The sequence below is a fragment of the Mangifera indica genome, chromosome 4 (assembly GCF_011075055.1).
Source record: "Mangifera indica cultivar Alphonso chromosome 4, CATAS_Mindica_2.1, whole genome shotgun sequence".
NCBI lineage: Eukaryota > Viridiplantae > Streptophyta > Magnoliopsida > Sapindales > Anacardiaceae > Mangifera > Mangifera indica.
In genome coordinates, this window is record NC_058140.1 from 3,281,101 (window position 1) to 3,295,926 (window position 14,826).

Here is a 14,826-nt window from a genome sequence, read left to right on the forward strand (position 1 = left end):
GAAAGGCAGATGGCTCAATAGATAGATACAAAGCTCGCCGAATGGCAAAAGGCTATACTCAATAAGAAGGTATAGATTATGAAGAAACCTTTTTGCCCGTTGTGAGATTTACTTCAATCCGTGTCATTCTAGCTATAGTAGCACACTTAGATCTAGAATTGCATCAAATGGATGTCAAAACAGCTTTTCTTAATGGAGAGCTTGACGAAGAAATCTATATGGATCAGCCTGTAGGTTTCGTGGTAAAAGGCCAAGAGCGTAAAGTGTGCAAGCTCCAAAAATCTATATATGGCCTAAAACAGTCATCAAGACAATGGTACTTAAAATTTCATAAGGCAATATTGTCTTATAATTTTATGATGTTAGAACAAGATCATCGTGTTTATGTGAAAAGATCTGATGACAAATTTGTAATTCTATCTCTTTATGTGGATAATGTGCTGATAGCTGGGAGTGATTTGGAATATGTGATGATCATTAAAAATTGGTTATCTGTAAATTTTGACATGAAGGATATGGATGAAGCAGATTATATTTTAAGTATAAAAATCAAAAGGGATCGTTCAAAGAGACTTTTGGCTCTGTCACAAGAGCGTTATATCCAAAAGGTTCTAGAACGATTCAATATGGGAAACTGCAAGCCCGTAGATAATCCTGTGTCAAAAGGCGATTCATTGAGCCAAGACTTGTGTCCAAAGACTCAAAACGAAATAAATGAAATGTCTCTAGTACCTTATTCAAATGCGGTTGGAAGTCTCATGTACGCGATGATGTGTACTCGTCCCGATATATGCTTCGCTGTCGGATTGGTTAGTCGATATCAATCGAATCCAGGAAGGGAACACTGGAAGGCTGTAAAGAGGATATTGAGATATATGAAAGGCACTGTGGATTATTGTTTATGTTACCAAGAAAAGGATTTGCGTATCGTTGGCTATTCGGATGTTGACTGGGGTGGTGACTTGGACCAACGCAAATCAACTTCAGGTTATGCTTTCTTACTCCAAAATGGCGTTATATCTTGGAGCAGTAAGAAACAAACGTGCATAGCTTTATCCACAATGGAAGCAGAATTTGTAGCATGTTCTGTTGTGGTGCAAGAAGCTGTTTGGTTGAAAAGATTTTTTGAGAATTTGGGTGTAATGGATGCATCAGTTGGTCCTATAGTTATGCATTGTAATAATCAAGTTGCGATAGCTTTCACAAAGGATCCCAAATTCCACAATAGAACCAAACATATCGACACCAGATATAACTTTGTCAGAGACATCATTTCAAAGAAGGAAGTGATCATACAATATATTTCTACGCATAACATGATTGCTGATCCTCTAACTAAACCGATCTCAAGAGATGTATATCTTACACATGTTAAGTCTTTTGGCTTGCGTAGAATATGATAGATGACTTGTTGAGTATATATTGTATTTGTAACACAACGTTAGAACATCAAAGAGTTTGAATTTATATTATGTGTTTGAATTCATGGTGTTTATGGATATACACATTGTTTATTTTTGAAATCTCAACAAGATAATAATGTCACACAAGTTTGATTGGCTCTCTCACACGAACAATCGCCTTTAACGCTGAGGAGAGCGTGCAAAGATGAGACATATTTCTTGAGGTTGATACGGCTTGAAGAACGCACTTAGAAAATGAGAATTGTTCAAGAAATGAATTATTTGATATGTCGCCTTGATGATTAATCAAGATGAGGTCATGACTTGATAGATTTGAAAATGACCGATTTGGATTCCCCACGTCCAAATAACTTGTGAATGTCATATGTGAGTTCTTAATAGATAAAGACACCTGCAAGATTGGAGAGATGATTAAGAACTCAGGTTCGGCGCTGAGTGCAGCGACTGAACTAACATCTGTACAATGTTGGTAATGACATTTTGAAAAGATACACATTGTAGCACATGATTCATACCATATGTGCATGAATAAGACGACCGCTTGAAGTAGTGGAAGGATGAATCTCTGCTCCTTCACTGTGTGAGACTTTATGAGGATTACCTCATGATGGTACCCTTTGACTCTTTGTTGTTATTTGATGTTTATTCTTAGTGTTGTTATCTTAGCTTGGAACCTATAACTATGAATGATTCGGTCTATGGAATATTACTAGAAAAACAGCTAAGTTTAAATTGAGAATTTCGAGTAGATGAGGAAGACTTATATATTACGTGTGTCCATTGGTCGGCCGGTCATTGCACTCATACAGGAGATTGGACTTGATCATGGATACATAGGAATATAACACAATAATAAATGAGGGATTAAAGGGAGCTAGTGTTATCGAGTAAGTCTGGGGTGCTGCGAGACTAACACTTTATTTTATTTTGGGTTGAAGCGACTATGTTATTCCTAACAGATGCATAGTAAATTAGCTCCCAAGTGTAAGTTGCTCGCAAGATCGCACGACACATTTGCTAGTATGAATTGCTCTAGTCTGTAAGATTTCTGTAGAAGAGTATTGTGATTCGGATCACCCATCATGTGTGAGTGGAAGATATTGGATCCGGTCCACCTATGATAGGTTGACCCGATCCATTAGGGTTATAAGGTTAACCCATAAAAGGCGATATTACAATATTGCCCTTGGCAGTTATTTTTTAATAACTGTCACTCCCTCTCTTATTTAAAAGCATGTAACTTCCATTGGGAAGTTAACAGAAGCATAATTACAGCAAAACAGAAATAGCATTACAGTACTCTTCCAAATCAATTCTCTGGAAGAATTCTTGCAGAAACGTAGAGAGATAATAAGCAAATTGTGTTGTAGACATTTCCAGGAGTGCATCGAATCACCGAATCATCATCAATTGTCAGATACAGGCAAACCGGGTATGCTTTCTGTGATCCTGAAATTAGTTTGATTTATGCTTACACCCATTAAGTGATAAAATATGTTTAATAAAGTTATGAAGACAATGTTATTTAGGTTAAGTATACATTACAAGTAACAAATGGTAATTTTAACTTTTTAATATAGCTAACCTAAAAATTAACAATAAAATTATGTATACACATTTTTCGTATATATTTTTTATACACAATTTATATACACAGATAATGTATCTTCATGTTATTAGATGATTTTAAATTAAAGATTAAATAACATCTAATTATATGATGATATATCATTTATATATCAAATGTGTATACACATAATATTATTAATGAACATAGGAAAGTGTCAATTTTAAAGTTCAATGGTGTAAAGTCATTGAGCAAAAATCGAATTGAAAATGGTAGTTCTCCCCATCAAATACAAATACAAAAATGTGAACACCAAATATATATTTGTAAAAATAAATAAATACAGGCAAATTCCTATAAAACATGTAACTTTTCTAGCGATGGAAGAGGGATAACAGCCTAAATAAGCAGGAAAAAAAAGGCACCGAAAATGAAGACTCCCTTACTGACTATCATTTGAGGTTCTCCTTGGAACAGGATCTAAAGTAAAATGTCCAAGCCTCCCAGTACGATAAAGATTAAGCAACTTAGAAGCAACTTTAGTGTCAGCAACCTCACTTAAATCCTCTGGAATCTGGAAAGCTTCCTTCAAAGCTTTGAATTGTATATCAATAAGCTTTAACATATCCTTCCCTTGTTCCACGTTTCCATCGAAACATGAAGTTACCTCAAAGAGAGTCTGCCGAACTTTCTGAACAACAAAATCCTGCGAGTTCCAATTAATGTATATCATTAAACAACTTGATCAATTTACCTTCAGTCAATGAAAAGCCAATAGAAAAGATCTGTCAACAGCATTTTCAGTCCTACAAATGGTCCTTTGTTTACTTCTGTTTTTTAATTTTATTTTTTCTTTTCATTTTTTAGAATAAAAAAATTAAACACTTTTGCCGCCAATAAGTTTGTTTCAATTAATTCCCAAAAGAAGAATATATCAGTTCTTTATCACAAGACAAGCTTATTCATCATCCAAGTGATAACTACAAAAACCTTAAAAAATGTCATTAAAGAAAAGGACTAGAGGAAGATTTTAATATAAGTAGCACATATTTTGTTTCACTGCCTATTGCCCAGTTTGCAGAGAAGTGCATAAATCATTTACTGCTTATACAGAGTTTATTGAGGTATGTGGATAATAAGTTTTCACACCTGCGTGTGATCTGTGGGGTATTGCCTTCTCTTTTTTGTCTCCAACTGAGAGCTAGCTGAATGCCCCACACTGTGCTGCAAGACAGATCTGTCATTCTCATAGGTGGAAAATTTTGCCCACTTCTTGTATTCATCACTGGAGTTAAGAATTGCCAGAAAATATTCAGCAAGTTTCTTTTCCCCAACAAAAGAGTCCCTAATAGCTCCTGCATTAAGAAGACAAAGAAAACCTGCATTGAGTGTCTGCTGAGAATTTCAGCAATCTGAATCATCTTAGATGTTAGAAATATGATTCTATATGCATAAGGTTAATAGATCATAGTTGTGCATTATGAACCACTGAGCTAGAATGCCTATGGATGAATCGTTATAATTCATTTAAACTCAGAAAGAGGACAAAAAATATAACCGCACCTGTTAAAGCCAGCTTGGAGCAAACCTCAATGTCCTGGATTGCAGGAGGCAAAATACCAGGGGTGTCCAACACATAAATATTGGGATGGCTAGCAATCTGGAATTTTAAAAAATTTCAGTTACAACATATCAGCAAAAAAATGAAAACGGACAGAAAAAAGAAGTTAAAAGGGAAACATTGTATAGTCTATGTTGCTACTTTATCCACCTATATCCTTCGGGTTGCAGAGAAAATAGAAGAAAGAAATCCACAGGAACAAAATGATATGAAAACCAACACCAGGTCTAGATAGCTGTATCAATAAAATAAATTTTACTCAAAAATTCAATTATAAACACAGATTATACATACTCAAGAATTATTGCAGTAAACAACATAAGACATAGGGCTGTGATAATCTTCTCTGGAGTGGAAAGTGCTTGTTACAAGGTTTAAGGCCAGTCACCTTGAAGCTGTTAATGTCTCTTGTCTCTCCTGGCTGTGGAGTCACCATTACATGCTTGAGCTTTCCCTTCTCTGCAAAAAACCCAACATCACTATAAAAGAACAACTTAGGTTATATCAAAAACATTGTTTTCTTAAAACAATGAAAAGAAGATAATAATAAGAAATACCTTCAGCACTAATCCTTCCAATGTGATGCAATGCTTTGACAAGAGCCGACTTACCAACATTAGGAATCCCAACTAGCATTACCGTTATGGTATGACTTAAAAGATCAGTTTTCTTCAATTTCCTGGCTTGAGCTTGTAAAAAGTTCAGAAACTGAATAATGTATACTATCATCAAATTTTCCATAACTGACAAATTCTAATTAAAAATAAATGCATGAATGAAATATACCTCTTTAACATTATCCCTGTTATGGGAATTGACACAAAAAGAAATGCAGTTCCGCTCTTTGAAATAGTTTGTCAACTCCTTTAATTGAGAATGATTGGCAAGGTCCATTTTGTTGAGGACTAAGATTCGCCTAGATGAAAAGGGATAGTTCCTCAATTGCTCAAATGCTGATGAAAATGGAATCTGACCAAAACAATATTTCAGTTATAAATTTGATCAAACAAAAAAAAAGGGGGAAATGATAGGATATCCCTTACTCACCCTAGCATCTCTAATTTCAAGGACAAGATCAACCAATGGGACCCGATCAGTGACTGCACGAGAGGCTGCGGCCATGTGAGGGCCATACCATCCTCCTCCTTCCCTGTTACCTATTTTCTGAACTGCATTTCCAATTTCCCTCCCTATTTTTGATAAACTCGTCATTGCTATACAATTTCAAAATGTTGCTTGTTGCTGACTATTGGTACAAAATGTTAGTAAAGACATATCACAAGGTTCTTCATTGTGAATAGTAACTCCACATATAACTTTTTTATAATAGTTACTGTACAAACCCAAATGAAATAAGAGGTTCTGAACAAAAATAGATAAATTAAATTAATCAACTTAAAATCAAATAATAATATGGTAATGTTACATCGATTTATCTATAGAATTTCATTTTTTTTAAAGTGATGACTGCATTTGAAAAGAATTATTCCAACTACCAAGAACTAACTAAAAATTCTTGTTTCAGTAGTTAAACAATTTCGTCAAGAAAAGAAAAATACCAGACAGTTGATCGAGGCAAATAACAAGAATTATCATGCGAGATACATCAAACATGACCTTTAGGAATAGTTCTCCAGCCAACTAAGCATGATTAAAAGCTTCTTATGCCAGCTGATACTCTGGAAGCGTTCCATAATCCTATCATGTTAATCACCATTTAGACTTCACAGAATCTAACAAATAAATTAGCATTTCAAAGACTGAAAAGTGTTTGGCAAAAACTAAGTCCTCAAATCCCTTCTAATAACAAATACATCCAAAGAAAATGGAAACTTTAAGTTCAAGCTTCAAAGGCAAGCTTAATAAAACGACCCACATGGGATCTAGTTTTTAAAAGCACACAAGTAACAAAAATCCCCTATAAAATTAATTATAGCATACAAGTTAAAAGCACAAGCCAATAAACAAATTGAAATTTTGAAATAATCTGAGAAAATAGGTCTATTTTCCAAATGGTCAAAAGCTCATTGCCATTTGTTATTGAAGAACATTCTGAAAGCAGAAAGACTATGAAAACAAACCAAAATTATTTGCTGCCTCGATTTTTTTTCTCTCAGGCATTTAACCAGACAGTTCGCGTACTTCAAAAATAAGATGATTTTTATAGCGCAACAGAGTATGAGCAGATGAAAAATCCTTAAATGTTTTTACTTATTTCATGAAAACTGAAACAGTGACATGATTTAAGAAACCGACCTTCGACTTATGTTGCGGCGGAGAACGGCAAAATCTCCCGTGGAAGGGGTTTGTGGAAGTGGAATGGCCTTTTCGCGGGAAAATAATTTTCGAGGATCATTGTCATACCTTTCAAACCACAACCTAAGCTAAAAATTTGTTTTATGTGTAAAGACAATATTACCCTCAAATGAAAATGGTCAAAAGCTAGGGACTATGTTTATGCATTTACACAATTTTGCTCCAATTCAGTAAAATAAGAAATAAAATGACGGTGATATGATAAAATAATTTTAAATTAATAATATTATATAGGATCATTTTATTTATTTTAAATGTCCAAACTAATATTAGTAGGCATACTAGGGTTAAGGGTATGATACTATTAGGGGTCGTTATGAAAGGTGACAAAATAGTTGATCAAAAAAATCAAGGCTATACAAGTTGCAACTCTTATTGATTTTGGAAATTTAATTATATACTTTGTCTTAAATTTGGGTCTACCTTTAAAAGATGAAAATGCAGTGTTCATTCAAAAATTCTCTTAATCGCAATAGATTAAAGCGGACTCTCTCCTTAGAATTAGTTTAATTGAAAAGGTTAAATAACACAGTTGTCGGTTAGTAGGAGAAAGAGAGGAAAGACAAGAAGCTAAAGATGTACTTAGAGAAAGACTAGTTACATCTCAAGTTCAATCAATGTTTGAATTGAGTGCCCATCGTAGCCAAAGAGGAAAAAGAGTAAAAAAAATGCTGAGGAAGAATCTCCAAATGAATCACAAAGAATCATTCAATACCTTGAGAGGATTGAAAGTCCAAATGCAAACTTATGGGCAAGACTTGAGGTTCATGAATGAAATGATACACTCAATCAATGGTAGAGTTGATTCATTGCATAATCAAGCTAAATCACTCGAAGAATAGGTTTTCCAATTGAATGACAATTTTCGAGAGTTTAGTCTTCAACAATCTATATTAAAAAATGATGAACCTCCACTTTAGTCATAGTTCTCACATATCATGCATTTAAATTCTTTACATTATCATATCATGTTTGAGGAACATTTTTTGAAGGATAATGACATTAGCCTTATTGACTTTGGTGAGTTGAAGTTAATATTAGCTTTATAACTAATGTTAATTTAGTATATGGAATGACTTGAGTTAATGAATTGTTATTGATTTGAAATTTATGTGACTATGATGAATATTATAATGATTATATTTGTGTTAAAATGAAGTTGATAATTGCAATTGAAGAGTCTTTTGTTGAAAATATTTGTTGAGTTGTATTTTTTTGAATTATAGAGTTGAAATAATTGAGTAAATATATGATGGCATTTTGTTGTTATTGATTGTGTTGAAAATGATATGATAATATTTGAATCATATTTTTCTTATAGGTTTACTCCACCCTTGTTTGATTAATGACAAAAAAGGGAAAAATTAGTCAAAATGCATAATGGTATTGTTGATGTTGTTGAAATTCATGTTTTTTAAAATTAATGATGAATTAACTTGATGGTGGGGTAAGTTGTGATAATATACATAATGAGAAATAAATCTTGTTCGTTGTTGGTTGTCGAAGACGAAAAGATCTACTACAGATTACTTCCCATACACCAGTCAATAGTTTAAGTTGAAGTAGAGAGATCGATAGTGTCGAAGATGGTGGCGAGAAGGGTGGGGTGGAGAAAAAAATTGAAAAGGAAAATATAACTTTTTTAAGTTAGAAAACTTTTGATAAGGGTAAAGTTATTAGTTTTTAAAACTTATGAGAAAAAAAAAAAAAAAGACAATTTTATCTCTATCTCTAATAAAAAATTTTAACAGCAACTAATCTATTAATCCGACTTTAGATTTTTCAAATCCTACGGATATAATTTTGACAACACGTTAAAAACTTTGGTAAAAAATAGTCTTTTTAGTCAAAAGAAAAATATAATTTTTTAAAATTTTAGATGAAAATAAGTTTTTTAGCCTCGATTCAAAATATTAAAAAATAAAATAATACTAATGGGGTGTGTGTATAAGATATTATCATTAATATTTAAATTTGGTACTCAAACAATAAAAGCTAACGTTTATAAAAACCTATTTTAATCATGGCTAAATTATAAAATTATAAACTTTGAAATAAATATTTAAATTCGAAATAATTACAAAAAGGATATACAATTGAGTAAAAACTACTACTCTGTTTTTACACACGGCCAATTTTTGATTTCTCATAGACAAATGTTCAATAACGAGAACTTTACATGAACACATATCTTCCCCTTCTCCAAATCCAGCCGAGCTCCGGTGACCAGCCAGTGGCCGGGACTGTCCTGCGGCCCTCTATACAACTGTGAAGTATCCACAAATTTCAAAAGTTTCAGTGTTTGAACCGGCACCGGCGGCCCTGAAGGAAAAACACTAGAATCCACCACCGCAACCGGCGGTTTCTCCTTAACTTGATGCCCTGCAATTGATGTACTTATGGTGGAAAAAAGACCCGACTTCCGGGAAAATCCGGCAGACCCTTGTGCCCAATTTGATTGCACTACAAAAGAATTTGAAACCTTGGAGAATAACAGTCTGAGATGAAGAACATTCTTGGATTCATGTTTTTGTACATAAAGTTGAGCTCCAGTGACGATGAATGAAACATCTCTTCTTTCTGTCCATTCGGGATCGTATTTAACTGGCGCTGTGCATATATGAGAGAAATTTTTTCGACAGATCGGTTCAATGAATCGGTAATCGGGAATGTCTTCTGATCCCCGCCATAATGATATGTCTTGTATCCTGTTTTCAAGCACTGTTGGGGTGTTTGACAGATGTTGCAGGTGAATGGCTAGACTGGAAACATCAGAAGAATAATTTGGTAAAATTTTTATGAACATGTGTTAGGATCCCAAGGTATGTGACTTGATCCCATAATGAAAAGTATGGTTAGAATTCTTATGGTGTTTGCTCTCCAATTTAATAAATAGATTTGGAGACATAGTTTCTTATCATTTGATATTAAAGTTATCATTACGTCTTTTAGTTACAATTGTGTTGTGTAAATGGTTACATCTTCTAATATAAAATTTATATGATTTTAAGGTTTTTAATCTTGATAAGTAGTTTTCAAACCTCCATAACTAGCTTTTAAGATTATCAATATGCATGTGAGAATTTTCTTTCAAATTAAATTACCTGTTGCATTTCTTTCCTTCAAGATACAAACGCACCCCAGTTACAGGTCTGGCCTCTGACGTAACCTGATGGGCACAAGAAATTTTATCACTCATCACATCCCTGAAAAAGGAAAGAAAATTTTGAAATTTTCTCGAGAAAATTGATGTACCTGAATGGTGTTTACATATAGCTTTGGACCCATCATATGGAAATGGAGAGCAGGCGAACGAGTGCTCATATTTGAAGGACCAAGTGGAAGGTCATTGTGAACAGGAGCCCAGAATTTGTGAGATTGGAAGTCAAGAAAGTACTGCAAATCAGCTATAGGAGGCTTGTCTGCAATTGGATCAAGCTGAAATCAACTAAAGATTCCAAAAGGTTGATGAAATATTAATCATAAAGGCAAATCAAGACTCACATCTGAGGTAGAGATTGATGGCATGAGATAAAAAGCCTTTTCCAGGAACTCCTTTAAGGAGACAAGTGATGGGGATGAAATTGAAATTGATTGCATCAGGATTTGATGCAACTGTTCGAAGCCATTCACAGTGGCTACTGGCTGAAGGGTCCCCTCCTCTCTTGTGGCATATTACACTTATTCCCTACAAACATTCTACCTCCAACATTATAACATGTTAAAGATTAAACAAACCTAGTTTTGAATACCCAAATAAGTATTCAAAAGAATATATCATTATGTGATTAGGTAATAAATCATCTTGGTACTTAATTAAGTACTCAAAACTGAGTATATGTAGTTTTGTTAAACATTACACAATTCTACTTAATGTTACTATTTTCAAACCTACATCTTTTGAATTTATGGAGGAGAAGCTGTTGAAGGCCACAGGTTGAGGATCAAATACATTGAAAGCTTCTGGAGTCTGCAATTCAAGCAAAAGATTGATTAATGGCTATTAAAATTAGGCCAAATGACTATTTCCCACCTATGGTTCAATGAAATTAAAATTTCTTATCCATTAAATTTTAAAAAATTAAATATTAAATTATTAATATATTTTTACTAATTTAAAAATTAATTACTAAAACTCTTAAAAACTATCAAAACTTGAACCGACTTTTTAAATATTGCTTTTAGAAGCTAGTTTTTTGGGGATGCAAAGGCATATTTAAATTTCAAAATTTTTAAAAACATCATAAACTTTTTTTTAATTTGAAAACCCCTCAAATTTCATTAATACTTCTAATATATTTAAAAATTCTAATTTGCTTCCAAACTTTTGAGAAGAGAACATATAAAATATAAAGAGAAAAGAAAAGCTAAGAAATAAGGGAAATAAGAAAAAATAGAAAAAAAAAATGTGAAAATAACATGTCATTTTGAAATATATGATGGTGACAATATAATTTTGTTAAAATTATATGGCTTAATGATTCTTTTTAATGCGGACCTTGTGCTTTTGTTCTTTGCCGTTCGGGATGAAGCTACAGGTTCCAGTGAAGAGCTGATCCCCGAGATTATCCAAATGCTTTTTAAGTTCAGACGGCCCCAGATTGGAAGATTTGTGTTGCTTGACCAGCACCACGTCTTGGCCGCCAACACTCAGCCCCACAACGACGTGGGTTCCATATTTCTCGATGAATCTGTCAGCCAATAAACCAAATTCCATGGACGAATGCATGTTAGGAGAGAAAATTATCTTGCATTTAATTGGATTTGACATTTTAAATTTTCTCAATTCTCATCCAATGGAGTTCGAGCAACTTAATGTCAACGTGTTGTCTTGTGTTTTCACCAAACTCCACGCGGAAAATTTCAAAGGGAGAAAGCTGCCTTCACGTACCAATAATTAATAATCAGGATGTGACGAGGGTAATCAGACGGCGTGTGTGAAAAAAAAATCGTTTCAGATCAAAGTATAGTTGTCAATGAGGTGACATCATTGACTATGAATTTCTAATATTTCTGATGAGGATTGACTAGTCAACAAGAAACTAGAAGCCTTACCAGCAAGCAACTAACTACGTGTGATTTAGGCCAAATGTACGCATTATAATCAAAATGAATAATTAATTAGCTTAACCCTTTTTGGGATTTATTTTAATTACAAGAGAGGCTATTGTGTCCGAAGATGGATTAATTTGAGTTTGAGTTTGATTTTGGCTAAAGGACCATTTTTCACTCAAAGTATCATTTTATCTCAAGTTTTTATCTCTTAATTTTAAAAATTTTATTTATTTATCTATAAATAATTAAAGTTAATAAAACTCTAATCTTTTAAAATTTTATTTTTTTCTTCTTTAAACTCTAACTCCCTCACCGTCTTCCTCTTTTACTAATGATTTTAAACCTAGTAAGAGACGATGTTTTATCAGAAAAGACAAAACATCATCTCCCCGATCAAGACAAGACTCTCGTCTTTTTCGGGGAAGACGAAGTCAGTTTCATCTTTTAGACAAAGCTAAGTTATTTCTGACGTCAATTGACACCATTCAAACTTCCAAACCAGAGAAATTTGACTGTTAGAGGAAGAGAAGACATTTGGAGATATTTGTCGTCGACGATGGCATCAGATTTGACATATGAGATATGGAAATAAACCCTAGGGGGGCAACTATCATTTTCAAAAACTTGGGTCAAGGGAAAACTTTTAGTTTTTAAAGTTTAAGAGAGAAAAAATAAATTAAATTTTAGTTTATTGTTGATATTATAGATAAAATAACAATTTTATCCCCTAAAATTGTTAATTTTAATCGTTCATAAATAAATATTTAAGATTTTTAAAATTAAAAAATGAAAACTTAAAATAAAAAGATATTTCGGATGAGAATAAATCCTTTGGCCTTTGATTTTGTTCAAATTAACCCATTTTTATTAATAAAATAAATAATATTATTTAAAAATAAATAACATACACATGGGATAAATAATATCACTAATAGATAAGCTATTGGGATATCAACTTGGTTTCAGCTTGAATCAGATCAAACTGGTTTAATCCTGATCCAACCTCTGATATCACAGGCTTTATGTGGTCTAGTGGTGCTAATACAGGTAGGTATCAATTATGAACATATTAATTTATGAATCAACTATAAATGTGAAAGCCATTACTATGAATGAATGAGGATGAAGAAGTTGGAAATAACTCAATCAAAACGTCACTTTCCTTGGCGTTTTTCTTCTGGAAAAGTGTCATAAATGTTTAAAAAAAAATTTAAAAAAAATACCCTTTTGATATATATTATAAATAATACCATCTATATTTATTTTAAATACATAAATTTATACATATTTATATATATTATTATATAATAAAATATTATTTTATTTTTAATTTAAAAATTTTTTAATTATATAATAATACAAATTAAATATGTAATTATTATATATTCAAATTAGATAAATATAATTTTATTATAATATTATTAATGTGAAAATTATCAACTTACATTACCTTGAAAGGGCACCGGGATCCCAGGAGGAAGGAACAGCATTACGAACTTCATCGGAGAGAAGGAGAGGATAGCGATCAATATGAAGATTAAAGAGAGTGATAAAATATCCGTCGAGTCCCAAATACTTTGTATTGGCTGCATCCGTCGCCCATGAGTCGCTCTCCAAGTTAAACATGGCGTTGAAATACCCTGATGGAATTTTCCCTGGAACTGAATTCTTCTGGTTGAAAAACTCTGACATCTGCACAAAGGAAGAAGAAGATGATGATGAAGATGGAGATATATAGAGTTGACACAATGAAATAAAACCAAAAAAAAAGGAAAAAAAAAAAACCTGATTGAATTCAAGAATATCTGACTGGTAACGAGTTCGATCACCTTTATCACATTTGACATCGATGGAAACATCTTTGATGGGGCCAAAACCAGGAAGATTTATATCTTTTCGATGAGTTTCATTGAGAAGAACTAATCTCTCTTTGCCTTTGCAGTATTTGAGCTTGAAATCTGAAGTTAAATCAAAGCCTTTTCCCAGGCTGTTGAGAGCCCTTTCCACTATTCCAATGCTCATTTTTTGTTTCTGTCTGTGATTACGATGAAATGAGAGATGAGAAAGAGAGAATATATATCTGGTTAGAAAAGGCAAGAAGGCAAGACTTGATTGGTAATCAAAAGTATGAAAAGGGGAGTTTGGTTTTATACTGTTTCTCGTGTTGAGCAGCCAAGGCGTTTGACCCTTTCAGCGTTTGGATTTGGATTGGATTCATCGTTGTACACATGAACATATCTAGATTGTGGTAGCCTTGAAGTCTCCTTTAGCTTTCACACCGAGGAATTTACTTCATTAACAGGAAAAATGAAAGTGAAATTACTGGCCGCCCTTGCTCATATGTCCAGTCGCTTTATTTGTAGTCTAGCTATTTTTCAACACCGTAGGCAAATTTAATGGTAGAAAAACATGTGGGTAATTAAAAATTATTTTTTTTTAGGGGTGAGTAGAAAGTTACACTAAATAACTTTGTAAAAGTCCAGATTACCGTGGACGAATTTGTCCTAACATATAAAAAAAATTGACCAAATTTGACGTATGAGCAATCTGAGAGTTTGTTGTTGGAAGGCAGAGAATTTCTAATCACAATCACTCATTATGAAGAATTTTTTTTTATGAAAATAGGTGTAAAGATTAATATAAAATATTTATTTTTTTATTATAAAGATTTTTGTATTTGTTGAAATGTCCTTTTTAGCTTTTTGTTTCATACATGTTAATATTTTGATGATGAATATTGTGTTTTCATCCGGATTAAAAATAAATAATTGTACAAAAAAATTTAATAGAATAAAAACATTGATCCAATCCATTTAGATAATGTATTTTGACTGACTAACAAA

General features: G+C 32.8%; 2 protein-coding genes across 7 annotated transcripts; both read right to left on the reverse strand.

Moving 5' to 3' along the window:
* Positions 1–3,238: 3,238 nt before the first annotated feature.
* Positions 3,239–6,975, reverse strand: LOC123213334 (DAR GTPase 2, mitochondrial). Of its 5 annotated transcripts, XM_044632747.1 has the most exons (9): positions 6,869–6,975; positions 6,172–6,310; positions 5,660–5,802; positions 5,399–5,581; positions 5,170–5,320; positions 5,001–5,071; positions 4,555–4,651; positions 4,141–4,346; positions 3,239–3,697 (listed from the first exon to the last, which is right to left on the reverse strand). In XM_044632747.1, the coding sequence occupies exons 2-9, from the start codon at positions 6,224–6,226 to the stop codon at positions 3,434–3,436; spliced, it is 1,170 nt and encodes a 389-aa protein (XP_044488682.1). In that variant the 5' UTR covers positions 6,227–6,310; positions 6,869–6,975; the 3' UTR covers positions 3,239–3,433. The 5 variants fall into 5 exon arrangements, with proteins under 5 accessions (XP_044488682.1, XP_044488684.1, XP_044488686.1 ...); XM_044632749.1 differs by lacking the exon at positions 6,172–6,310 and having other exon boundaries at positions 5,660–5,858; positions 6,869–6,972; XM_044632751.1 differs by lacking the exon at positions 6,172–6,310 and having other exon boundaries at positions 6,869–6,957.
* A 1,985-nt stretch (positions 6,976–8,960) lies between these two features.
* LOC123213272 (MACPF domain-containing protein At1g14780-like) lies at positions 8,961–14,157 on the reverse strand. Of its 2 annotated transcripts, none has more exons than XM_044632671.1 (8): positions 13,769–14,157; positions 13,434–13,675; positions 11,427–11,619; positions 10,824–10,898; positions 10,433–10,616; positions 10,184–10,350; positions 10,033–10,097; positions 8,961–9,690 (listed from the first exon to the last, which is right to left on the reverse strand). In XM_044632671.1, the coding sequence occupies exons 1-8, from the start codon at positions 14,003–14,005 to the stop codon at positions 9,075–9,077; spliced, it is 1,779 nt and encodes a 592-aa protein (XP_044488606.1). In that variant the 5' UTR covers positions 14,006–14,157; the 3' UTR covers positions 8,961–9,074. The 2 variants fall into 2 exon arrangements, with proteins under 2 accessions (XP_044488606.1, XP_044488605.1); XM_044632670.1 differs by having other exon boundaries at positions 13,813–13,953.
* Between the last annotated feature and the right edge of the window lie 669 nt (positions 14,158–14,826).

Coding starts and splice junctions, on each gene's coding strand:
- LOC123213334 (XM_044632747.1), bottom strand. CDS start 6,226: ATGTTTGATGTATCTCGCATGATAATTCTTGTTATTTGCCTCGATCAA. Junction 5,803..6,171: donor TTGCCTCGATCAACTGTCTG/GTATTTTTCTTT, acceptor TATCAAAAATAG/GGAGGGAAATTGGAAATGCA. Junction 4,347..4,554: donor CTCCAAGCTGGCTTTAACAG/GTGCGGTTATAT, acceptor TTCTTAATGCAG/GAGCTATTAGGGACTCTTTT.
- LOC123213272 (XM_044632671.1), bottom strand. CDS start 14,005: ATGAGCATTGGAATAGTGGAAAGGGCTCTCAACAGCCTGGGAAAAGGC. Junction 10,899..11,426: donor GCAAAGAACAAAAGCACAAG/GTCCGCATTAAA, acceptor CTTGAATTGCAG/ACTCCAGAAGCTTTCAATGT. Junction 10,098..10,183: donor TATATGTAAACACCATTCAG/GTACATCAATTT, acceptor TGTGCCCATCAG/GTTACGTCAGAGGCCAGACC.